This window comes from Musa acuminata, chromosome BXJ3-8, assembly GCF_036884655.1.
Source record: "Musa acuminata AAA Group cultivar baxijiao chromosome BXJ3-8, Cavendish_Baxijiao_AAA, whole genome shotgun sequence".
Taxonomy (NCBI): Eukaryota; Viridiplantae; Streptophyta; class Magnoliopsida; order Zingiberales; family Musaceae; genus Musa; species Musa acuminata.
Window position 1 is genome coordinate 51,136,029 of NC_088356.1, and position 27,508 is coordinate 51,163,536.

At 37.8% G+C, this 27,508-nt stretch overlaps 3 protein-coding genes across 4 annotated transcripts; all 3 read right to left on the reverse strand.

The window, feature by feature from the left end:
- Positions 1–185: 185 nt before the first annotated feature.
- On the reverse strand, positions 186–4,401 carry LOC135645141 (F-box protein At5g39450-like). The gene is made up of 2 exons (XM_065163237.1): positions 2,398–4,401; positions 186–447 (listed from the first exon to the last, which is right to left on the reverse strand). Exon 1 carries the CDS (start codon positions 4,227–4,229, stop codon positions 2,418–2,420), a length of 1,812 nt encoding a protein of 603 aa, XP_065019309.1. The 5' UTR covers positions 4,230–4,401; the 3' UTR covers positions 186–447; positions 2,398–2,417.
- Positions 4,402–6,280: 1,879 nt separating this feature from the next.
- LOC135646100 (ubinuclein-1-like) lies at positions 6,281–23,491 on the reverse strand. Its single transcript, XM_065165251.1, has 13 exons — positions 22,864–23,491; positions 22,144–22,227; positions 21,910–22,002; positions 20,538–20,614; positions 18,041–18,647; positions 15,668–15,764; positions 15,451–15,560; positions 13,503–13,589; positions 10,212–10,337; positions 9,897–10,034; positions 9,520–9,567; positions 8,984–9,085; positions 6,281–7,134 (listed from the first exon to the last, which is right to left on the reverse strand). Exons 1-13 carry the CDS (start codon positions 23,221–23,223, stop codon positions 6,640–6,642), a joined length of 2,424 nt encoding a protein of 807 aa, XP_065021323.1. The 5' UTR covers positions 23,224–23,491; the 3' UTR covers positions 6,281–6,639.
- A 1,162-nt stretch (positions 23,492–24,653) lies between these two features.
- LOC135581436 (probable anion transporter 6) lies at positions 24,654–27,154 on the reverse strand. 2 transcript variants are annotated; one of them, XM_065163044.1, is made up of 2 exons: positions 26,970–27,154; positions 24,654–26,229 (listed from the first exon to the last, which is right to left on the reverse strand). In XM_065163044.1, the coding sequence occupies exon 2, from the start codon at positions 26,125–26,127 to the stop codon at positions 24,787–24,789; it is 1,341 nt and encodes a 446-aa protein (XP_065019116.1). In that variant the 5' UTR covers positions 26,128–26,229; positions 26,970–27,154; the 3' UTR covers positions 24,654–24,786. The 2 variants fall into 2 exon arrangements, with proteins under 2 accessions (XP_065019116.1, XP_065019117.1); XM_065163045.1 differs by having other exon boundaries at positions 24,654–26,281.
- Between the last annotated feature and the right edge of the window lie 354 nt (positions 27,155–27,508).

Sequence of the window (27,508 nt, forward strand, 5' to 3'; positions counted from 1 at the left end):
GGTTTCACTGATTGGAGGAGCAGCAGATCAAGCAATCAAAACATGAGTTTGATATAAAACATCTTAAAGTGATCTATTTTATAATTAAAAAATATTAAAATAAATATATCTTAATAATGTGGGATTCCTGCTTATTTTTCCTGCTTATCTTAATAAATATATCTTAATATATCAGGCAATTGCGATGTCTCAACCTATGAAGTTAATTTCAAGCAACTCATGTATGTTACAATAAGAAATGGCAATTTATTTTTCCTGTAGAAATCAACATTTGTCCATCACAAGTAATTATTACTCTTTATCTCTCCCAACTCAATGAGTCTTGAGAGACCTCTCACATCCAACGAAGCACAAGTCGATGTGAACCCATAGCAACCATCCATGTTGAAACTAGTTCTTGATCCAGCAAAAGATCAGATGAGACAGGCTTACTAGTATGCTGTGATGCTGCACATAAAGAAGACAACTCAATATTATTTTTCCACACATGGAAAAGGAATTACTTGGCTTCTCAAAAAAGACTAAATAACAGAAATAATATCCATGCCGGCAATCATTTGATGACAATGTCCGATTTAAAGTTCGGGTCGCATGATGATGCAAACATCTAAAGACACTACCCAATCAAGACTTAAATGTAAGAACCAAAAGACACAAGATACATTACAAGAGCATAATTGAGATAAATAATAATAGGTGACAAATTCCATCTAAAATGAATTCTATGTATCTTTTAAACTATTGTGAGAGATTTGGTTTTCAGAGAAAGTCTGATATACCCGTCCTTTTCTATTATGCAGTTTCCACATAATTGTATACTTGCTCATGGTTTCTTTCATCCTGATCAAGTCTCCTCTGATCCCTATACTATATTTCTGATGTTAGTATAAACCTTTAACATTGCAGAGCAACATTGATATTGACATGATTTGATTGTTATGCTGTCAAATGACCCTTCTCGAATTTATAGTAGCATTGCTAGATTCATGTCCTCGATTCACTTTGCTGATCGACATGGAATCACGCCATAGCAAGCAAATTATTTATTCAAACTTCTGAACACATAATTCTCAAATTTCTGGCACAATATGACTTGTTCAAGCAGGTTATGTACTAGCTTGTTTTAAGGAGTCAGAGATGATATGTTTCTTGATCGAGGTCCGTTCTAAATTAGATGGGAAAGTTAAAACTGTATATAAAAGAAAAGACATCCAGTTTTTTTCCTCCAAGAATGATTGTTGTCTTGGTCAAATATAAAGGCAATCTCAAAATCAGAAAAGGAAATATATGACACCATTACGCTCCAAGAAATCAATAAACACCTACAGGTAACCAGTTCAACGAATCTCCATTGTCACATCGAAGAATTCCCTGAAATCTAAGCAACAGCAGATTTCCGATCTGTTACAATGAAATTATACTCATTGTAAAGCAATTTCATGATACATACTCTTGTGAAAAATCATCACACACTCAAACTGCTAAGAATTGCAAGAATTCTGCATTTTAAATTCAAAGGCTGTATAAAGACCATTACCTTAGTCTTTAACAATGAAAGTTTCATGTGGTTAGTCATTTTTCAATCCACATAAATAGAAGTATTAAATCATGAGATTGTTCACTAAGATGAACACTTTCTTGCAAAGAAGTTGTGCACTAATAACTTCTTTTAGCCTTTGAAAAAGAAAACTTCTTTCAGCCTTTTCTCCGATATACTTTTCCCTCGAGCTGTAACATTTGATATTATGTCAGTTCCCATGCTTAGTCTCATTCTTTCTCATTCCCTAAATCAATATGCTTTTAACCATTTGTCTCTTTAAATCAGAACAACAATAATGTATTAGTAGTATTTAGTACTTCAAATAGCGGCCTTGCTTCACACAACCTTGGTTAAGTAACTATATGTCTCAACCCCATCAGACTCCTTGCAATCTTTTTCCAACAGACTAAAGAACTATTTTTTCTTGATGGAAAGAATGCCATAGAGTTCCGACTAGCAATGGGGACCTATCATGCATATTTGGATCTAAAATAGGGCGTTACTCAAGATTTTATGAAACTCCATATTTCAGAGATTTCCAATTTCTTACTGGAAAGCGATCAAGCATAAAACAAGAGGGATTAAAACCATACAATTTGATAAAACCAACAAGTGCAAAAAGGAATTTTATGACTTCAGTCATGAACGATCTATTAACAAAATTTGAAATTTTAGCGGATAAGCATAACCAATTTGTGCTGTCATTTAAACAGTACAAATGCTTACATAAACTAACACATCAATGCAACTTCAATCACTTCAATAGAAGCTGAAGATTAATTAGCGACACTATAACTTCAATGCAAAATATCAATGTTATATGGAGTCTTAATAGCAACAACAATGACTAATCATACCTCAGTCTATCTGAACAATTTCAACCGTTCTGAACTGCTGCAAACATGTTGGAGTAAGACTTGGTGAAATATGAAAAATCAGCAGTAGGAGGTAGCATTGGCACTCTTTCTCCTTTCCTCAGAAGCTCCTGCAGGACTATCCTCTGCAAAGTAATGACAGAATCTGACTTCTCCCAAACAAATGCAAGCAGTCCATTCTGAAGCACATACAATGCGCCAGGCTCGAGATCAGAGCATAGGAATCCGTAACTGGTGACGACGCCTTCTCCATTGTAACTCTTCTTAACTTTCACTCGAGGAGACTCTCTATCTATGCCCCATGGAAACGGGTTCTTAGGTGCCTCATCAAGCCTCACAGTGAACATTGGAGAGCCGTTTGGATAGAGGAGACGCTGTGTTCCTTCCAGAATCTTGGTTGCAATCAGAAGACGATGTCCCATGACCTCCTCATAAGAAAGCAACACCAAGAACAAGGCCTTCTCCGGCTTATCTTCAAATGGCCAGCCAAAGGTGCCACCCCACAGGCCGGCATGCTCATGGCAGGCAGTTGGGACCTGCATCGGGAGCTTATACAGCGCAAACCAGTCATAACTCATATCGGGCCACGCCATATTTGTAGCATCCATCTTGTGTGCTGCTTTTAAGCTTAGTCCGATACTATCACTAGACATCAAGAAGTTGAGCAGTCCGTCTGGGGTGCTCCACCAATAATTTCCACTCCTCGATACCAAATCAGCCACCTGAGGAAACATTGATCTACTCATATACTGTTTGGGCTCATCTCTCAGGTTCTCAAACACCGAGAAAAAGGCCTTTCTTTTGCCAGCGACGGTGCTCTGGTGATCATTAATCCCATCGCAGCCGTCAAGGCTTCGATGCTTCATCAAGCCCGGCACCAATCTGTTGGTGGCTTTCATTTTGATGCGTCTTCTGTTGAGCATGTGCATCTCAGTGAGTTGCGACCATCGACCAGCCAAGAGCTTTGTGTCGTTGCAGGGAGAACAACGTTCGAAGAGAGGAACGGTGGCCAGGTCCGAAGGGATCTCAAGGGCGACTGTGTCAGCCACCTCGTTCAGAAGCCAATTGCGGTCGCTGAAGGACAATTGACTAAATGGGTTCGCCGGAGGACTGGAGATGACGTTGGTATTCAACCGGCGAAGATGTCTCGTAAAGGTTGGATATTTGCCCTCAGAAAGGAACGAGAAGCACCCGGAGTAGGGTAAGCGAGGAGGGTTTGGTGGGAAGCAGGGGTCTCTTTGACGGACGTCGACCTCGAGGAGGAGGACGTTGCAGGAAGAGTCGATGGGTTGGACGGTGCCCGGGTAGAGGCGGTCCTCTCCGCGATCGCCACGGCCATGGAGAAAGAGGCGGGAGGGGGCTCCATCGGCGTCAGCGAGGACCTCGAAAACCGGCGCCCACAGGAGAGGTCCGCTGTCGAGGCCGAGCGGCCCCACCTCCTGAGGTATGACACTGACGCCGACGACGGAGAGGAAGCCCCAGAGGACGCAGACCACGTTGCGGAGCTCGGGGTTCTGATGGACCCACACGCCGAGGAGGGGCTCGACGGAGGCGAGGAAGCGACAGAGGGTGAAGTAGGAGTCCACGCCCTCGCGCCACAGCGGGAGGGCGTGGGGCGGCGGGCCGATGCGGCAGCACTGGGCGAACCAGATCTTCTCGGAGTCGGCGATGGCCTCCCAAAGTCCTCGGCAGCAGAGGGCGAGCGCGAAGAGGTCGCGCAGGCCGAGGCGGCCGGAGATGAAAGCTAGAACATCGTCCGGCAGCGCGAGGAACAGCCCGGAGCCGCAGACCTCGGCCGCCGCCTCGTCCGACATTGCTCGAGGATCCGTAAAGGTGGCTCCTTTCGTCACTCTTCTCGATCGCAGACCAAAGGATAACCAAAAGTGGCTCCTTCTCTTCTCGTATCTCGTCAAAGTTCTTGGGTTGCCTCGTCATAGAACCAGAAGAGAAGCGGAGCAGAGAGAGGATCGCCGTGACGGAAGCGATTCGGAGTGATACTAGGAATCGTTTGGTTTCTGCACCACCGCCACGAAGCCTGACCACACCGTCGGTTTAGGTTCAGTAGAACCTCGAGTCGAAACCGAACCAGTAACACTGGTTTTAGTATCGGAACTGAACCGCGGTTCCGGTTCGGTCGATTACAGTTCCGATTTAAACTGATAATTTTTAAATATTTTTTTTAAAAAATAATTATAATATAAAATTTTATACTTTTTTTAAAAAAATTTTAAAAAAAATTGATGTACATCTATAACGATCGTAAATCTATAATGACATAACAAAAAAATTTAGCATAAAATTATAAAATATAAATCTCTATCGTTGTCGAGACGTTCTAGTTTGGATAATCTCTTTGTTGATCGATTGAATAAGAGATCATTTTCTTCACAAATAATCTATTGTTTCTATTTCATTGTCCTTGTCTAATTATTGAGGTAAGCTTGAGTTTTAATTTATTCAGGGGTTATGCTTGATGTGGTTTCACTTAGGATTCGTCCTTCGACAAGAAAGGATTGCTCGACAATTCTCATCAACACCAGAGTCGCTAATATTTACCTTGCAAACTTCGTCAAGATTGAAAATACTATCTACTCTTAAATTTAGATAATAAATAGACAAATAATCGTTTAAGTCATCTAATATAATATGTGAATCAAAACCACATGTAACAAAATAAACCGATATATTTTTTTAAAAATAATTAATCAATTTTAGTTTTATAGCCATGTCATGTCATGTATAAACCATCATCATTTTCATATTCTTGTACTGCACTAACAATATTAATATAAATAATTAAAAGAATATGTGCAGTAGGATAATAAACACTGCACAAAGTATATGTTGCATTATTAAAAACTTTTAAAATTAATTCATTCACACATTCCAATATTATGGACATAAAAATATATAATAATTTTTTATATTCAAATATTTTTTAATAATTTATACGTAGAATTCTATGGGGTGGAAACATCTCTAAGAAATCTTTTGGGTCTTTTATCATTTAATTTATAAAATATGACCTTTTTTTTATTATTTATGGATGACGCCACAAGAATGAAATAGCTTACTTAATAAAAGAAAGAAAAGTTTTAAAAGATTAAAATCCATCTTGTATGCATAAATTCAAAATATGGTAGGCACATCTAACATGAAAAAAAATATATCATCACAAACTACTTGTAATTCCGATATTTGTTGATGCATTATCAAAACTAATAGAAAATTTTTAAAAATAAAATAACATTCTTCTATAATTATTTTTATCATTCTATAAATATTGTTGGCGATAAATAGTTCATCGAAACAAAAAGAGCTTAAGAGAGAGCTTGAGAAAGAGCATATGGTTTAAACTTCAAAATGAGTGCTTAATCAGAAAAGAATAAGAGATTTTGAAGTATTTTCTTTCCTAAAATGCCAAAACTAACTAACTGTTATGTTCTTCTTTTTTTCAAAATTTTTATTTTGTAATAAAAATAATTAAAATATCTTCGAATATAACCATTTATATAACGAGATGAGTAAACCATTGGCTGAGCCCAACAGTCCATACTAATGCAGATGGCATCAACATCTGTAGAGATCTACAGAAGCGACGTGCTTAGCTAAATATCAATGAAATATAATGCAGACTTTACATATCATTTTGATGATAATAGCCAAAACACACCATCTAAGTGCATACCAAACCCAATAGATCACGGAAATCAAAATTCTCCGCAAGATAAATAAATAAAAAACTTGTATTTGCAACAATTTTCAAGTAATCAAGAATTTTCTTAATTTCTCTTGCAAAACTCCAGTTAAAATCACATCAAAGGAAATCAACAAACAAGCTCTCTAACCACTTAGAGCACAGAAAAAGAGAAATGGCGCGACCGACCCTTTTTATGTTCAGATGTGTCAAGTTGCAGCATGTTACATAGGGAAAGCAGCAGCTATTGCGGAAAGGTGGGAAGAAGCATAACACATGTACAGGTTGCAGCTCGCGAAAGCAAATGCTTCTACAGATAATAACTTGTAATGAACTGTTAATGGAGGAAAAAAGAGGGACCACCAAATAGCGACAGTAGTTGCATCAAATGGTGGCCGAGCACAAAGGGTTTCGTTGGCGGAATGTTAAGAGGACTACTAATCAGATGTAAGGTCATACAATCAAGAAACAAAAGGTAACAACAACTAAAACCTGAACTAATTTATGTAATCCTATGTCGCAGCAAATCAGCTTGGCTGGTCAGAACCTGTAGGACCGGGTAATTCGAGACTTGGTTTCGGTTGGTAATTCATATTTGTGTCATCCATGATTCTGGGCGACTTCTGCTTCTCAGTGATATGCTGAGAAGGAACCTTCTGGGAATGAATGTGTGTGTCACTCAACTCTGATTCTGCCTTCCTCTTCAATTTTTTCTTTACATCAACAAAAGCTTTGCTTGCATCCTCCGGGTTCGTGCTCATGTTAGCAACTCTAACCTTGTCAGGATTTTTCAGTGTATGTTGACTAGAATCAGCAGGTTGAACAGAATCCATTGATCTTCCTGTTGAACCAGCAGGTTGATTGGAAATTAGCTTGTCCAACGGAGCAAGAAACCGAGCAGTGGCTTCAACGACTGGGACTGGCTTCTCCTGTCCAGCTCGTAGCTGAGCAGCTGGATTAGTCTCGTCTATTCTCTTTGTAGAAGCCAACTTTTTCCTCTTGATTCTCTCTTCATCATGAACCTGAGCAGCATGCGTGAAAATGTCATTTTCTATGCACAAGGAAAAGCCTCGGAACTGCAACTTTCACAGTTTACAAGAAAACAAAAGGGTAAACATTAGATAAGCATCAACTGAAATAGAGCTATAACAAATGCCCTGTATTTTGTCAGTCAATTGGTAACAAATTTGACACCTTTAGTGCTGAAAATTATTAGGTGTTAGAATAACATTGCTGATTAGAATAATATCCCAGGCTTAGAAGAAATCTATTTCAGTTAATAGATATCTCTTCTTGGCTTACTGCTACAAAAGCCAATCCATTAGCGTCTGTGAAATCAAAAGCATCTGAAATTTACTTGAGAATTCACAAGGCATTATGAGGTCTTCCTACAGAGATAGCAAATATTTAATGGACTCGCAAGTTTGTGTCCATAAATAATTTGATTAGCTATCTTCTTGAGTCAAAGAGCAGGATTTTTATTTCTTTATCTGACTTGAGAAATTTAAGTTGTGCCGCATCCCAGCTAAAAAATTTTTACAAACTCATTTAAACCATGACAAATGCATACTGCTCTCTAGCAAAGGGAAAGAATATGTTGTACATGCAACAGCCTCAGACAACCACAAGTACAACAGGATCAAAGTTCAGACCCATGACTCTCTAGTCTGTTTCAATCTGCCAGGCACAATGAGAAGCAATCTGTTACTATACTACCTGCTACTTAATGTCAAATTTTCAACTTCCACATTATTTATTGAGGCTTTGAAAGTAGATTAGGATATCTGAAATCAGTGATTTAAAAAGGCACTCGGGTGCTCGCCTAGGCGCTCGGGCGAGGCGAGGCGAGGCCCGAGCGCCCCGCTTCACTTCCAGGCAGCGCGCTTCAAAGAGGCGCCGCCTGGGCACTCACCCGAGCCCAGGCGCTTTGGGCAAGCGCCTGGGTTAAACCAGGCGACCGAACCAACGTTTTAGGTCTGGTTGGGTCTCCGGTGCTTTAGTTGGTTCAATCGAACCAACTAAAGCACCGATATTAGTTGTCGCTGCCCAACCCTAACCCTGCTCGTTGCCGCTGCCGCTTCCACTTCCGCTGCTCGCCGCTGTCGCTGCTCGCCACCGCTGCCGCTCCCGCTGCTCACTATCGCTGCTGCCTCCATACACTCCCGCTCCCGCTGCCGTTGTCGCTTCCTCTTTTCTCAGTCAGCACCCCCTTACACTCCTCTTCCTTCTTCTCCTTCTGTATACTATTAACAGTATACTAATAATAGTATTTGTATTTATTAAATTAATAATATATTATTTTGAATTTTGAAACTTTTTGTTAATGTGACATTATGATTTTGTATCTTAGATTTTCTTAATTTAATAGCATATTTTTATTTAATATTTTAAATAATTATATTATATATTTTTATATTTTAGCGTCTCGCTACACTCGGACGAGCGCCTAGTGCCTCAGGCGTTTTTGGACCTTAGCGCCTTTTGGCGCCTAGGCGCTTTTTAAATCACTGTCTGAAATTAAATTATCAATCAAGTTTTAGTAAATATCACTAGCAAAATCAATGTTTATCATAGACCATCACAACTTCAGGTACAAAGAATATCTCAACTTCCACAACAATTTTAAACCGCAAGTATATGTTAATTGCTAATTATACAAGACAAAATTATTGGCATTTAAGATTTTACTGCAATGAGAGTTTGTACTACAGTAACAACGTGAACCATTAAAAATCAACAGAATGCAGAAATTAGATACTACTGATGCGCAAGTTGTTTTACACAAAGAACGTGCAAATTAATAAACCCATAATGTTAATCAAAGGAAAGAATTAAAAGAAAAGTCACAGAGATCAATCCAGATATCAAGACCTTATGCTGCCTGTAAAGTGATCTTTTCCTTTCCTTCGATCTGTAAATGGCATCTTTGATTCCAACATTATCCATGTAACCACTGGGCCACAATTCTGCAAGCTGGCAAGTAGGAATAAACATGTCAATAGAAAAGTAAGAATCAAGCTAATTAAACGTGAAACTAAGCAAAAAAAGGATACTATGATAACAAACTTTACTTTGAGAAAATGTTTTTTCCTTGGAAAAAAAAGAGTGATAGAGCAACTGTGTTTTCTCAAGAATAACCAACCAAAAGAAATATGCATATGAAAGAACATCAGTATTTTGGAAAAAAAAAAGGGGGGGCAAAATAATAATCAATCAGCATTTAATGCTTCAAGGGATTATTTGCTGGTGAAGTCACAATTTTAATTAAACAAATAATCTAAGACAGAAGAAATGAATTATATTAAATGGTCAAAGTTTATATAAGCAGACTTCTATGAAAAGAGATCAACAAACAAATAGTATAATTATATATCAAATCAAGAGAATCCTTGAGAGATTAGCACTACCTCTACATAAAGCTTCCTGCTTTGAGGGCCTTTGTCTTCATCCATTCCCTGAAATAAAACATAGATAAAAACATTTAGAAAATAAGTCCATCCAGAACCTATGCAAAAACTGGACTATGAGGGCATTTAATTTTTGACAAGATTAAAAAAAACTGATCGACAAACACTAGGATGATAACCTTGGATAAGCCAAAAACTTCTAACAAAGGCCTTTGAAGTCTATGAAAGGTCCAGCTTTACATATAATATAATAGCTCATCTCAAAGTACCCTCCTCAACCAAACTCCTTATTTCTTGTCTCCTATTTTGACATGAATCGGCATCCAAATTTCATCTCAAAAATGAAAGGACTTTATGAAATTAGTTATGTTTGGTACCTCAACATACAAATCATAGAGATCACAGATCTTGTCTTCTAGTGCAGCATCCATACTGTATCTACCTTTTAGAGTTCTTCTTTCATCATTATTGATTTCCTGAAAATCATCAGCTGAACCATCTTGTTTCTCAGCCAACTGTCAAAGAAACACATCATAATGAAGAACAGGAAGCAACTGAAACAAAATTTCATTGCAAACAAGTAAGACTGTGTTCATGTCAATTGTGAATTAATAATCGATTTCGATATCAGGAATTTAGCCTGTCCACTAGTCAACTAAATATAATACCAATAACATGACCTATAAGCATACCTTGGACTTCAACTGAGAGACACGTGCTCTGATCATCTCATTGACTTCCCTTTTTATTTGTTGAAATCTATCAGCTTTCTGTTGTTTTGCTGAAAGACCTAACTCAACCATCTCTCTCATATTTTTCTACAAAAAGAAAATGATCTATTAGACTGGAAAACATAAATACCGGACAACTTAGAAGTGAACCAAAATAGTGCATAAAACCAGAAAAAATCCATCAACAACATGGAAGAAAAGCACCATCTCTTATTCCATTAATGTAATGGCATACATCAAAACCATGAAAGAAAACTAGCTCATAAACTGTCATCAATGTAATCAGCTTTGAGAAACAAGAGAAACTAAATGAACCTCAATAAAGTATTATCAACAACAATTGGAATTGTATATACTAAATCTACAAGTAAGTTACCACACAATATTTAACCAAAGCTCCTTAGCACACCTTGTAACGAATGTATGTTTAGTCTTCTGAAGCCTTTAAGCTTGGATCAAATGGCTAGCTAACAAAACTCACAAATAAAAAATGGTATGCAAGCAAAGAGTTAATGTTCCTAACTTCCATTTTGGCCAAGATTTCACTAGCAATAATTGTACAAAAGTGCGCCTTCAGATCAAGTTTTTAACAGTTGCAGACTCCTTGCAGAACTCTCCCTCATTAGACATGTATTAGTCTATGTTTTAAATATTTATAACACCAGTAGCAGTCTGGTATTAGATCAACTTCTTATATGCTGTAAAGAAAGATATCACACTACCTTGAAGTCAGTTCTCCAAGCTCGGAAGCAGTACCAATATCTTCACTCACTATTCTTCCTAAACAGTTATCTCCACTTACTGTTCTTCCTAAACAGCTTCCAATCAGATTTTTGGTGGAGTGAGAGTATGAAAAGAGAAAAAAAGAAAGAAAAGAAACCAGTGGGGCAAACTATGAATGATTAAAAGAAAATCAGATTCTTATTTAGTCAAGAAAAAAAAACAGAACTTATTTACCAGTGAGGCAATATGTTAAACAGAATTATTCTGCATAATACACAGCATATTGTATATTTTCTCTTTTTTGGAAAACATGTACAAGGAGAATAGTCTTTAGAAACTCCTCCAAGTAGTTTTGAATCCCTTAAATTCCAAGAGAAAACAGTGCTAGTCAACTGAGGAGTGATCAACTGAATCTTCAGACTCTTGCATATCAAAATATTTAAATATATTGGGGCAGAGCTGCAGAGGTCAACCAATCAACCGACCCATCCTGCAGATTGATCAATCAGTAAGCTGTGAAACTCGATATACACAACCCCAGTCTAAACATAACTTCAGATTGCAGCAGCAATAGTCCCACATGTCTATAACCACAAGAACACTCCTGAGCCCCAAATGTGGTAAAAATGGTTAGAGAAGCTAACAACATTGCACTGAGTCATTGCCATCAAGAACTGACCTAACTTTCATTCTGTTCCCTCGTTTGAGCCATGCAGCTTCTAGATATGATGTTTAAACCTCCTCACCTAGCAGCGCAGCATGTGAGAATTGCATTTGTGCAGAAGAGATACCTGTCTCCAGTGAACTTATGGAAACACTGATCACAGCTTTTGGGCAGATACATCAAAGGTGTTGTTTTAGCTCTAGGTATTCTAGGATTCATCCTCCAACATTCACATTTGAAGACATCATACGAATTTTAGTCAATGTGAAATCCATGGGTTGAAAAACCGCCTGGACTCCAGCCCTTTTCGGGTGGTTCTCTCTCAACCTTGAGCCCCACCCCATAAGCCACCTGCCTCCCAAATTGCTACTTGTGCTGATCAATACTTCTCTTCCTAGTCCTCTCCTCTTCTCCTTTGTCTCCTCTGCCTCCTCTATGGTTCCTCCTCTCCCTCCTTCTCAGTACCACAACACGATCAAAATATCATGTGTTAGTGTACTCCTATGGGCGGAACCTGTACTGGTCTGGCCAACAGCTAGTACAGATCCAGTATTTGAGACTTAAACCCTGGTGAAAACAGTTCCTTTGCTCTGCAATTCACATCCTTATTTTCTCCACTGTTCATGTGCATATACCTTGCAGTAGCGAGCATGGTTGATATTTTAAAATTTCATTTGAATTATTGTTTGAAATCAAATCCAAATCCATCATTGTTTAGTCAATTTTTTGAAAATTATTAGTCTATTATGAATCCTGTTGATTATTGTCATCGTTGGTGTGCTTGTATAGTTCGACCTACATTGGTGATCCTAACACTTCTCTGTCTGTATTTAATAAAACTGTGCAAGTTATTTGCGATCTCAACTCTCATGATGCTTGTGCAGTTGCCATAGTCTGTCATCCAGAACCTAAAACTGTTAACAACTAACCAGTGCAAGCATAATGCCATGGAATTGGCTTATAACTGTATATGAGGTGTTTGACTTGTATAATTTGTGTTTGATTCATGACATTCTTCACAATCATGGTGTTGGACTCAGCACCAAAGACAAATATTGATGTTTGCCTCTTTGACAAAGAATATGCCACCATAAACGTGAATGGTGTTTTAGCATAATTCAGATAATCAGATCGCGAAATCAAATTTTCTTTCAGAAATTTCCTAACTCAATCCAATTTCATCTAAATTATGGGGTTTGAATCGTTTGATATAATTTCCTATACTTGCATGATAATATTATTTAGCTATATAATATAATTCATATTTAACATGCTCTCACTATACTATTTGACTTGGTTTGGCTTGTAATAGTGCAATTAGATGGCTGGTGAGTTCATGAACTACAGATACTACAGTTGTCCTAACACTTCAGGGAGGACTAATTTGTCGTATGATAACTTCAAGAAAGTGGAAATAATTGCTCAAGAATTTATCGCAACTGCAGTCATTTCTTGATTGTCATTTTGCCTATGGTTATCATAAAAGGTTTTGTGCTGATTAAACAAAAAGGCATACAGTTCTACAAAAAAAGCTGCTAAGCACATCAACTTAAACCATGTGCAGCATACCAAATTAGCTAATCCATGTAACCAGGCATGAAATGATTGCAAAAAGTTAGAATCATGACTATGGAACAACCAAATAAAGTTCAGTCATACATTGAAAGAAGAATAGCAAACGTTTCAATGAAGATTAATTAAAATTAACAGCACAGATCGATGTATGGAGCATCGACAACCTCGTGCAGAACATGCAAGATGAAGCTTCATGACTAGCATAATCCAGGTAAAACAAATATAGGAAAATTTAGTTCATCATGAGTAGCCAATGACGATATTTAGAACTTCAGATTTTCTGAAATTACCTTCAGTGTCTTGCGCTGAACTAGGTGACCTAGAATGCCCATAAGTCGATCAATCAACTCATCTTCAGAAATTTTACCTTGGCTTGCCTGCAATAACAAAGAGAACCATTCACTTTTATACTGTCAAAAATTTCAATAGAAAAGCAAAATAATTTGTCAAATCATAACTAGTAATCAAGGAATCTGTAGATCCTGGCCCAATTACATCTGTGGAGTAATTTTTGTCTGATATGATGTTAAGAAGCCAAGAGGATACTTTAGGGGATATACACACGGGAAGAGAATAAACCCAAATATGAGGGTCTGCCATGTGATCATGGATGTGCTCAAGAGTACCAGGTCTGACTCATAATTTATGTTTATGAAAATATAACTAGAAAGACGTATGCTATTTAGACATTCATACCTCACAGCCTCAAAAAAGTCATCAAAATTGCCCAAAATTGTTATGTATTTTGACTATTTGGTTCTTGCTCACGTCTCAGTATTTTCTCAAGAAAACCTAAAGTCAAAATATTTTACAACATCTAGGTAGTAAAGGACCGTAACAAGAAAGCAGAAAATTCTAGAAAGTGAGAAAATAGAAGCATGATAAGTAGATTTGGTTACCTTGTAAAAAAAAAACCCAAGTGATCGATGCAATTTCAACTTACACCTGAGTTTTCTCCACTGTCTCCTAGGCTGATATCTAAGATCTTTCTGACACCGTTTTCACAGCCCCATGAATTTAGAAGATTCAGCAATAGCCGAAAACTTCCAATTTTAGTGATCTATGTTGGATTTGCAACAGTCTGGGCTGAATCCATGCAGATCTAGCCGACATCTTTACTGTCTACTAGGCTGAGATCTAAGAGCTTTCTGACACCATTTTCACAGCCCCATGAACTTGGAAAATTCAGGAATAGCTGAAAGCTACTAATTTTAGTGATCTACGTTCGATTTGCAACGATCTGGGATGGATCCATGGAGATCTAGCCTACATCTACACATATCAAGGAGAGATTCACATGCATCTATGGTAGATATGCACAGATCCAGGTTAGATTTATTCGAATCTTAGGCAAGCCAAGGCCAGATCCATTTGACCTAGCCTAGATCCATATACATTTAGCCTATATCTACTAGGCCCAGTCCATGAGGATCATGTGGATCTAGGTCAAATTCACAAAATCTCAAATGGATTCAAAGAGAACTCGATCAGATATGAGCTTCTCCAACTTCAATTTAGTTAGATCTAAGATATATTTGCATAGATCAAGCCTGACATGAGGTGAAAAAAATTTAATATTAAGGTGAAAAATCTAAGTACAAAGATTTAATCAAGAGAAAGTAACAAAAAAAACTTATTTTAATTTCAGATTTACCAAGGTCTGAAGATAAATACCACTCCTTTCTTGACTTTGATCCTTAATTTGCTAAGATTTGAGGGAAATTCAGAGTTCCGGAAGTAAATTTGAGAGAGATTAAGCATATAATGGGAAAATAGGGTGAAAGTAAATAGTTCATCACGAAGGAAGAGATTTTTCAATTGGGTTAAAGTGGAAAACCAGAAGGTATGCAATAAATTTGAGAGAGACCGAGTGTAAAAGGGGAAAATGGGGTGAAAGTGGCTGGTGGGGGTGGGGGAACGGGTTCCTGACTCAGGTTAGAATGAGAAAACAGGGAAGTAATTACCGACAATATATCAACAGGTACAATCAAAATAATAGGTATGTTATGAACCAAACAGAGGAAATTGCCGGATGATTTTAAAAAACAAAAGCACTTCGTAGAAAGTCCTGTTCTTCTAACAAGTAGGAATCACCACTCCTAATTCCCACCAAATGACTTAAGTGCACCCAGGACCGTTGAGCGTGAAGCCATCAAGTTCACAATCAAATAGTAGCAATGCTTGTCATCAGAGATATCACTAAATGTGATAAATATAGATAAGGTTATTCAGCAATACCGATAATCTTGCAACTTTAGCAAGCTTCTGCTTTACTTCCTGCGGAAGTCTTCTCTTAATGCCTTGAAATGCAGGATCCACCTCATGAACATCAAGACTTGGTGGTCTACCTATAAAGATAATTCCAAATTAATAATAATTAAAAGAATACTTATTGAGGTTATGCATAAGGGAATTCTTATTAACAAGTAAGCAATATGAATTCTCAAATGCATACATTCAGCCACTATCTTTTCAAGATCACGGATGGCCCGTTCAAGTGTGGTCCCTTTAGGCCTCATGGAGGAACTTTCTTTCACCCTTGTGGATGGTTGCTGCAGCAATGGATCAAAGATCAAATAGCAACCAAGAAAAAATAATACAGCACATCAAAAAGAAACATTTCCATCCTCAGATAGTGAACAATAGGATGTATGTACAACTGAAGGGGCAACAGTAACAGTAGAAACAACTTGCTTCGAACCTTTTAACAAATTGCTACATCAAAACTATACTGAAACAACAACAAATGATAACTATATAAGCAGTCATCTATAAGATATAATTCACTTGTTCCATGGGGCAGCTAAACGGTTATTATGACCACCATGACTTACTACAATCACTAGTTCTGCAAAATAATTGATTTTTCAGGAACTCCAGTTTACCGTGATTGGGGATTTTCAGTGTCTATTTTAATGAAAAAAAATGTCCCTGAAAATGCAAAACATAATGGTAAACCTTTGGTTGCAGCTACAAGCATACCAACATATAATATTTGCCAATCTTAAGATTCATCACCTCTCGAGAGAATCAAGAAAGAACAACCCACTAAGACATCAATAAGGTCCAGCATTCTTCCCTTATCTGATTGACTCACCAAATTTTAGCAGATATGTACAATTAAAACTTTTGCCCCACTAATACATTTATTCTGATAACAAAGTAGTCACTCAAGTTATACCGACTTAAAAGTTGATATGGATTAATTTTCAGAGTAAAACCTAAAAGAGCATGTAATACTAGAGTATGAAACTAACGCTAGGACCTCACTTGTTTCGTAAAGAAAGGGATTGCCATTTAAAGATATACAGCAAATTTTTAAAGCAGTTCTCTTTGTGCTCGTAATCTTGCTTCATAGTAATGCAGGAATTGAAATGTACCACTTACTTTAAGAACAAAAATCATTAGGTTCAAGAGTTACTCCCTCTTTGATAAAAAGAATAATATTAAAAATTAAAAGAGAATCATCTCTTTATATAAAAGTCATAATAATTCAATAAAGTTCTAGATGGGCAACCATTAATTAAAGGCTTAAGTGCATATACCAATTGTTTCAGCATAGTTGATCATCCTTACAAATTTTCAACAAAAAAGGGGAACAAAATTTTTCATTTTAAACCGTCTATTTTCATGTACATTTTGAGCATCACACTACTAGCCGTTACATTTTGCCCCCAGGATTTCCCACTCTACTTAAAATTCTAACATTTGCCATTAATTCCATGACTAAGAAATACATATCTCTAATTTAGTAAACCGACATAAATAGCATTGAGTTTACTTCAAGTTGGCCATGGATTTAGTAACCTGCTCTAATCACACCAAAAATAAAATTATATAACAACTTGATTTAAGTAGCAGTTGCATAAACAAAACATCCTGTGTTTATAACACATTTAGCTGAATAAACAAGAAAATGCCTCACCCATCAGAATAATGATCACTGTGTCATATGTTAAATAAAATGCAGGTAAGGAGACATGAATGTATAGGAAGAGAGGCAAATGGTTGAGAAAGAAGATGAGGTTTTGAGGCTTTAGTGGAAGAGAGGAGGAATACAGAGGGAGTGGACAATCGTACAATTGAAAGCTAGGAATATCCTTATCCTTTCTATTTTAATCGAATCTTGCTAATGATCAAATTAGATAAATTCCTTGAACCCTTTTTATTATCAGCAATATAGCAAAGGGAGAATATGTAGTAAGCTTAAGATAACAATAAGGCAGGATGTTCTTGTCAATTATTACATGAGCTTGTATCATATCAGCACAACAATGAAAGGTTTGAATGAGATTTTGTCAAGAGTGATGACCTCCTTGTGAAAATGATGACCAAAAGGAAGAGAGAATTCATTGAAGACAACATATAAAATGTTGCACAATCACCAAGAAACTATGTTACACTCTACATATCTCAAATTTTCCAGATAACTTTTTTCCATTTCTCCTTCAGCAATTAATGTTAGTATTTTGACCAACACAAATAGTAAAAGATTACTAGTTCGTTTCAGGAACTTCTCTTTCTGGAATGATCAAGTTAAGTCTTTCTTTCAAAATTTAAATTTACCTATCTGCACATCAGCAACTAACAGGATTATAAACTTGAGATTATGTACATATGTCACATTCACATATGAATTCCTTTTAAAGACAGCAAACAAGTTTAACTAGAAATTCAAGAAGTCAGATCGATACTATCTAGAGTTCCTGACACTAATAAAAAAGAAAAAGAAAACACTAAAAACTAAGTTAAAGCAAGTTGAAGAGTAGTGAATTCCTTAAAAATGCAATGGATATACAGAAAGATTTTTGAAAAGAGATGTACTCACCACTGCATGCATAGGATACACACTCATAGAAGAGTTCATAGCAGGAAAATTGCTGGAGCCATATTTCTCCTTACGCCGAATTTTAGCTGACACTTCTCCAGTTTCACTTTTTAGCAATTTTTTTGGCTGAAATTCTACTTGAACTTTACTGCGAGATGCTTGGTACAAGGGGTCAAATGAATGACTTACACTTGCCCTATGAGTAGTGTCTTCAGATGCAAGGACCCCAGATTTATGCTTATCGAAATCCTTTAGTTCCAAAGGTAGTGGTAAAACATCCTTATTTGGCACTCTCATCGTTGATTGTTCCTCTGATTTAATAGTGAAATCAGCAGATTTCCTTTTGTAGACCGTTGTAGTGGTTTTTGATTTATACTTTAAACTCCTGCCTTCCTCACTGTAATGTTCACCATATGGAGCATAAACTTTAGCAGGACTTGGTTTCCTTCCCATCACTGGTGCATTCCTAGCAGCATCTTTAATGCGCATACTGCCAACTTTAGCAGGGCCACCAGGAACAAGAACATGACTACCATCACCGTGCAGTTTTGTGGAGTCCCTTCTTCTTCTTCTTTTAGGTGCCTCTTTAGGTGATGAGCTAGGCTCACTAAAACCAGAAAAAAAAAAAACACATGAATTGGATGTTGATCATCCACAAACAAAAATAAGTTTTTACATATATTAGATGATACTATCAAAGGGGACATAGTGAATGGTCGCACTTACTAAAATCTTGTTTGAAAGAAAAATTTCAGATAGGTCAGACCATAAGTTAGCTTGAACTTCAATTTTCAGGCAATATAGAAAACTAAAGCAAATAAGCTAATGATGGCTGATGATAAAACAAACCAGATAAACAATAATATTTTGGCAACGACAGCTGTCATCTTAAATATGTGGAGGACCTTCTGCTGTCCAATTAACTAACTTTGTGAGAGATGCTTGCTAACAAGTTCATAAATGCAAATGTAATTAATCCTTCAACCAGCACAATCATCAAATTATATTACCGACAAAATTTAATGCAAAGAGGAGGCAAAGAAATTATAGAAGAACCACCAGTTCTTGATGTTTGCATATTAGTTTAAGTTTAAAGTCTGGGAAAAAATAAAATATAATAAACAAATGCAACAACCGATCTTCTGAAATGTGGCCTCAATATGTGGGCCATCAAGGGCATAGCACAGAAGCAATATGGGTGTGTACATGGACAGGAGGTACACATGCAATAGATATTAAAATATTCAAAATGTACATGATTGATTATAAGCAAGTACTTATGAAGAGATATCATTGATACGTTACGGCAACATGCTAAGGGAGGTGTGATTAAAATATTAAGTACATGCTATTTATTTTATCCAAATAATTTAATAGTATAAGAATATCAAGGAGGAAACATAAACCACATGTAACAACCACATATTCTTTATGCAAACCGCATACACTATGGCAAAGTTATATACAATTGTAAATATAATTTTATAACCCAATATTTATGCCACCATGGATCATATATGCAGTCAGACAACAAACATAGGCCCTATGCAATGTAATAATGTAACTGCATACTGCATTTTAGGAAATTGGCAACCACCATCACTGGATCACTCCTCATATGCAAAACTATTGCATCCTACCTATATTCACGCCCTGAAATTAGTAGCAAATTAGTGGCCTAGTGATCAGCGTTCTCGCCAACGTAGGGTTTGGAGAGGGTCAACATATGCAGCCCTGCAATTACAGGCAAAGAGACTCTTTTTGTGACTATAACTCTGCTCATTCAAATCATAAATGAGCAAACTTACCATAAGGCCAAGGTCTGCCCTCTATTCATCTCCATAATCACTCCATAACAATCATTTTTAATTAGCCTAAGTTAATGTTAATGGAAAATTCAATTAATCACTGAAAAACATGACAATTTTTGGAGATGTTTAGTTGGGAAATTAAACTTCAAAGCTAAGATTTTGAAACACGTGAAAACTGTTCCATTTCCCCTCATCAAAATCTCAGTGTTACTTGGAATTATATAATACCCCTAATATATGGACAAAATCTTAATGACAACAACAAAACATGAAAGGACTATAATTATTTTCAAAAAAATGCAGTCAGAACACAAGTGCCAATACTTTATGGCATGGTACACTTCGACCATGCCAATCAGCACTGAGATACTGGCTATATAACAGAGACAAGAAAAATGATAATGCAGCTATAAGGTCTAAAACCAACTATAAATTGCTCTTCCAAGAAAACATAAATAGACAGACACTAGAAAATCTACCAACTGTAAAAGATTAATGTGAATATATACCAAAAAAACATTGAATATATCAGTTAGACAAAACAACAAGTTAAGAGATCATAGCTCCAACACAACCAATATCTTTCAAATCAGCAAAATAATAGCCCCAGAAAAGGATAAATAGCTCAGAGAAATGCTCTAACTTTATTGACAATCGTAAAAGTAAACCATGTGGGAGAAACTTACATTTGCTCTAACTTTCCTTTATTGACAAAATATCCATTATGCTTGGTTGACATTTTGTCCACTTGAAAATATTCATCCTGTAATAGAAGCAATTCTTAGAAATTTGAATGTTAAACCAGTACAATTGGCAAGAAATGAAAGCCATGAGATCCAACTAAACAATAAATTGCATGTTCACACAAATCATCATAGATGCATAATATAGGATAGTTGCAACAGATTAAGATGTGTCAATCCATCAGGTTGCTCCGAAGTAAGAAACAGCTAGGAGGGACATCCACTCTCTGCTTAATGCATTATAGTGAAACCAAACTTATTAGAGTGATTTAAAAAAATATTGTAGAACATTAGAATTCTTAAATGCCAAATATTTCAAGAAAATTATTGGTGTCGCAGTGTTATCCCAGGCAATTAAATCCTTTAGGAAACAAAATGCATAATGTTAGGTCTTATGATCTTACCAAACTACTTCTTGTTAAACAGTTTGTTTACTGGTCAACCTGATTTAAAATGTTGAGAAAATCTGAGATTTACCGATTAACTCAATTTCAAAACCGATATCAGCTAATATTGGATCACCAAAAATGAGATAATTTCTTATCATCATCAAGCTAATAAAAGCTTCAGATTTATTTAGTTGTTATTATTACAGTAGTACATATATTTTTCTTAAGTTGGAATATAAACATATATAGTATTTACTATTAAGACATAAATCCACCGAAAGAAAACTACAAGACTAGAGCCTAAACTACCAAAACTGGAACCTGAAGAATAAGGCCACAGGTGGAAGTGACAATGTGACAGGTGTTTCCACTTCTCACCCAGTAACACATGGAACTGGTCTCAAAACTTGCTCAGTTCTTCAAGAAGAAGATTCAAAAAATAAAAAAAATCAGATATCTCATGATATTTGCAATTGCAAGTTATTCAAGAGAAAGCATCAGAAAAACAATCACTTTTCTATGTCCAGAACTGAGGTGCTTCTTGCTAGAAATATTCAGCATAGGGAGAAACATGACCGAGAAGTTGACTTTTCAGCTAATCTAGGATACAGATAGCATAGCCTCAAAAAGAAACATGTCCAGGTGATGTAGGGCTTGTCTATCCTTGTTGCTCCCACTATCCAGATTCTATAGCATTTAAGTTCAAAACCCCAAAAAAGAAAAGATCCAGACCCCCATAACTTAACTTCTTTTGTTCCAAACAAGTAGCTAGTGATTCTATTAGAAAATACCAAATAAAGGAGTTCCTTAATGTGCAGTTTAGCAACGATGCAAATACCAGTCACTGGATCTAATAACAAAATAGTTTATAAAATCTAACCATTATCTATGCCAATGATATTTATGAAAAGGTAAACAACACCAACCAACTCAGCATCATCTATAAAAGAATCCTCGGTGTCATATTGATCGTCATCTGGAATATCATCAAGTTCTTCTTCATCACTGCTTTGTTTGCCCTGGATCAAAAAACTTGCATGATCAGCAAAGACACCAGACCACAAACAGAAAGATTTATAAGTGAAAGAGCAACAATTCAGAACTCATAATCTTCACGAACCATTTGACCAAAAAATTTGAACATAAGAAGCCTTTCATACCATGTATAGCCGTTCAATCTTCTCAATAACTGCACTAAAACGATTTGGAGGTGGAACTGCATCTTTTAATTCATTTTCTGCAGGCTGAACTCCAACAATAAGACAAATTATAAAGAATTCTCAACAATGATATAGAATACACATAATATTATACAAGGATCACAAATCTCCCTCATATTTGGCACATTGCTGTGCTTATGTACATGCATATAGACGAAAAAAGAAATGTACTAGATATACATAAAGCTCAAGCACGAAACATGGCTTTCTCATAGTTGCACATGAGTACTTCAGTAAAAAACCATAACTCTTCTATAACAATCCAAATCTCCAATATTCATGGATACAATATTTATAGTATCCGCAAAAAAACCTTAAAAAAATAGCTTATGGCTATGGCTGGAGTCGAAACCATGGAGATGCAAACAGTATAATATGGTATTCACTAGCAATTGATCATCTACAAGGCTGAAGAACAAGAAAATGTCTATGTTATTTAAAAGAACGGGCAATGTTGAACCAATTGGAGGAAATTGCATATGCCATGGATGTCAGGTAGCACATTGCAAACACCATAACTAAATCAACAAAAGTCAACCATCCAAACGGCAGCAGAGAAAGCACCTTACAAACGGGACAAACCCTAAAATTTGCAAGAACGATCAAACAAGAAGAAGGGGGAAAAGAAAAACTAAATTGGTGGAGGTGGGGAAACCCTACCGGACCACCTGTTCCGACTTGGACAGCAAGAGGCCGCTCGGCCACGGATGCAATTGGAAGGGATCCGCCCCCTTTATTGGACTCCTTAAGCAGCCGCTTCCAAGAGACGATGGTGGTCTCCCCGGGCTTTAGCTCCACCGAGAACCGAACCCTCTGGCCCCCGTCTGCGGGCGGCAGCGGCTCCTCCTTCGGCGCAGCGGCGGCGGCGGCGACATCGGAAGAAGATGAGGACTGGGGCGGCGCCGGAGGGGGCGGGGCCAGTGCGGGAAGCGGAGGCGGCGGTGCCGGGGCAGCAACGGCCGCGGCGGAGGAGGAGGAGGAGGAGGAAGCCCTAACCGCGGCTCCTTTCTGGTCTTCCATGGTGAGCGCGGAGGAGAATTCCTAAGGCATACGCGATGCAGAGGATCGATTAGGGTTCCAGAGATGGGGAGAAGGGATCGGATCGATCCCCTTCGCTCGCGCAAAGCAGGATGGGACGGAGCGGGACAGGGGGCGCCGCGCGGGATTGTCCGGTGCGAAGAATGGTCTTAATCGGACATAAATGTGGCGCTGTTGCAGTGACTCCAATCCAATCCTTCTCCTTTTTCCGCTTTGCGTTGGACTGGGTTTGGATCCCCTCCTCTGGCAACAAGCGATGCGTGCAGAAAGCGCTTTAATACTCGTGTCTACCGACCGTTTAAATCAGACTCTCGAGTACTCGTTTGGGTATCCAAAAAAATATTATATCATACAAAAATATATTTAACTTTTATTTAATTTAATATTACTCGCTAATTAATTATGTAGTACGATAAATAAAAAAAGAAATATATTCAAATCAAATATGAGTTTGTCTTTTAATATTTACGTAATTAATGGGATCGGGAAGCAAGGAAGACATGTATTTATTGGCACTCACTCCTATTCGAGAAACCTAACATACTAAGAGTGAGTACGTATGTACATAACAAGCTCCGGGAAACCAATATATTTGCATACATGTATTATTTAAACATGTAAATACGTGTGTATTAATTGGGCTTATGTTTTTGTGTAACTTATGCAATTTTAATTACTCAAGCAATATAGACGCTTTTTGTTTATGGTTGATCTATTTTGGTAAAAGTGGTTGGCAAATAATTGTGAACTCTGAATATAGAAATTAAAGAAAATCAATGTTATTTTCTTGATTGATAGAAATCCAAAGATTTTTATTTCTCGGTGATGAAACACGTCAATGGATATCCATTTTAATTATTATTTATTGTCTTTATCAATTTAGATTGTATAAAATTATTCAAAATCAATGAAGAAAATTTTTTTTTTTCCCCCTGAAAGCAAAATCCATTTTCGCGAGGGAGTACAGAAGATTTTCCATGAGTGCTCTGAATTCCTCCTGTTTCCCCTCTTCTTACATTGAAAGCATTCGAGTGTAAGAATTTGCAACAAAGAGAATAAAAAGAAGAAGAAAATGAAAGTAAAGATTACACATGATTCTGTGTCATTTAGTGACACTCTGTATCTCCTGTATGTTCTGAATTCGACACCCTAAAGCAGATACCACTAATGTAGTGCATGCAGACTGTACCATCTAATTGAATTGCCCAAAAGCAGCATGGAGCAGATATTATAGCCTCTTACTATAGTCCACCAATACCTACATTTGTGTCGCACAAACACATGTGGATGCCACATCATTGCCAACAAACCAAGAAATTATGACATGCAATTTACTATATACACATAGCATTTCTATAACATCCATAGTAAATCTTAAATTTTGATCCTAAGAATATCAGGACAAAACTGTGTCATTCAATCATTCTTCTTCTGTATATTATATTTTATCTATGACCTCAAAAGTCATCATAAGTTAGAAGGAATTGCTGTTAAAATGAATACTTGTGCAAGTTACATAAATGTTGCCACTGAGAAACCTTATCACTAAAAAATTCTTTCTCCTGTCGAGAATATTAAAAATATGAAGGAACTGACGATGCAAAAGCATCCTGGAAGGAAGAAAACCGGTTTCCAACTTTCAGAACTTGAAAGATCAACATTAGCATTCTTTGCAGCATCCAGGATCCTTCCTGTAACACCAACACCGACCACGCCAGCCAAAGTTCCTGCAGTGTTAGAGATTCCCATGACGATACCTGCGTACTTCGGAGCTACATCCATGTGATTCACTGCAAACCCAGCCCTTCCTAGCGCCAGCGAACCAAGAGCGATTGAAGAACAAAATACTGCCCCTGTGGAGCTTCTGAACGACGGAAGGACCATCAAGGCAACAGAAGCAACCAAAAATCCAAGTGTGTTCAGAAACTTGCGGGTCTTAGTCACAGATAAGATCCTTCTAGTGATCAGATAGTCTGCCGCAGTTCCACCTATGTTGGAAAATATAAACATATTAAGGTAAGGCAGCATCTTGGAAGATCCCATTTCCTGAAGACTTTGCTTAAGGCCAAGCTCAAAGTATGTCGGTAACCAATTCATCAGCACATATAACGCGTAGTGGAATGTGAAGCTATTCACAACTATTGCCCATATAGGTAAACTGAATGTAATTGATTTCCATGGAATTTTAGCAACATGGACAGAACCATTTTGCATAATGGTCTTCTGCAAGCCCACCTTGTTGTCTTCAGACTTTGTAATTGGCAATGAGACATGCCCAAAACCAGCAGATGTAGCTTTAGAATGATCTGAACGGGGTGCATCACTAGCAAATTTGAACCAAAGAAAGGTCCAAATGGCACCCAATGCAGCTTCAGCCAAAAACACTGACTGGGGACCCTTGTATTTTACCAAACTTGGAAGAAGCAGCATACCACTTGCTGCACCTAGATACATCCCTGAAGTTGTTAGTGATACAGAACGGGAACGCTCGAAAGGTGGGACCCATTGCGCCAGAACTGTGTGAATAGAAGGGAAAATAAAACCTTGTGCCACCCCAACAAGAAGGCGAGCAACAACTAGTACAGTGACAAGATTAGGGTCTAGTGGAACCACAGCACATATCAGAGACCACAATACAAAGGACATGAGCAGAACACGCCTTCCACCTATATGCTGTGCTACCCAACCACCAGGTATTTGTGACAGGGCATACCCATAATAGAATACCGAAAGGATCAAGCCCTTGATTGATTGATCCACGCCGGCAGCATTTGCAGCTGAAGTATAAGCAATGGAGAAGCCTATTCTCTCGATATAGCAAACATTTGTACATATGAAGGTCAGAAGGACAATAATGTACCTTTTCGGAAACAACATTCTTGCCATATCAGTTCAATATCCAATTAAATCATGCGGTATGCGTTCTGATGTTTTGTGTCCTTTGACTCGCCATGATGCTCCTTTGCTTCTTCTTAAGACTGATGAGTTCTGAAGAAATCAAATATCCGTTTCTTGATCCATTAGATAAAAATTGTATCATCTGAACAATAAGAATTGCGCTATATATCAAAAACTTCTGCAATTTGAAGCTCGAATTTGGCACATCTCTGAACTTGTTTAAATTTAATAATAAAGAAACATAAAAAATGATGCAAGAAAAAACTTAAGATTCATGCTACATCAAGTTTGAGTCATGGAAGGTCAACTAATTTTCACTTCCTTTGTCATTTTCTCTCAAATGTGATTAGTTGTGTTTATTTTAAGTTCAAATTAAAGGTCGAACAGATACATATGAAGATTATCTTGTGATAGATTTATGAGTAAACAAAGGAAGAAAAAGATATCATTTTATCAGGAACTTCATGTACCTAGAATTGACTTACTGTTACTAGATATTTGATGGAAACCCTTGTTGAGAAAAAGCATGCTCTGTTCTTGATTTGAAATGGAATTTTGGTTTCTATCTTGTGTCAAGCAGTGTAGTCAAAAGGCGCTAGGCGCTAAACCTTGAGATGAACGGGGGGAAGAGGGAGAAGGGATGGCGCCGGAGAAGGGGGAAAGCTGCGACGAAAGGGGGAAGAGTGATAGGAAGAGCAAGGAGGGATCGGGGAAGGGACGCTTCTACGAGGCGCGGAGACGGGGGGTGTGATGAACGGGGGAGGAGGGAGGAGAAGGGAGTGTGCGACGGCGAATGGAAGAGAGAGAGAGAGAGAGCGAGAGAGAGATACCGGGAGGGGAAGATGACGCCGCCGCCAATGCTACGCCATTCGCCGATGGAGAGGAAGACAGCCGCCGTTCGCGAAGGAAACGCCGCAGTCGCTGGGGAGAAAGGTTTCACCGCCGCTGCGTTTAGGGCACGGGCGCGCACGCCGGGGGGGGTAGGCGGGAGCGGGCGTGGGGGGTTGGTGTTCGGTTACGGTGTGACCGTTCCCATTTATCGCCAGCCCAGCCCAGCCCAGCCCAGCCCATTTATCGAATGCTCGGCCAGCCTCCCTTCGAGCGTCCGATGACGTCACTATCCTTGTCCTCTTGTCATTTATTTCTTTCTCTTTATGACGTATGACAACATTCCCTGTTTTATGCTCATTGGCACCTTGAAGCAGTCACTAAGAATCCCATCTTAACCATGGTTTTGCTGGCTGCAGCAACTCCATGTTCTGCCTACTGCACAACCCTACCTATCTATCGGACGAATGCTATAAAGATCATAGTCACTATTTACTTGCAGTGACTGACTGTTGACCTTTGTGGCCTCTTGTCAGCATTG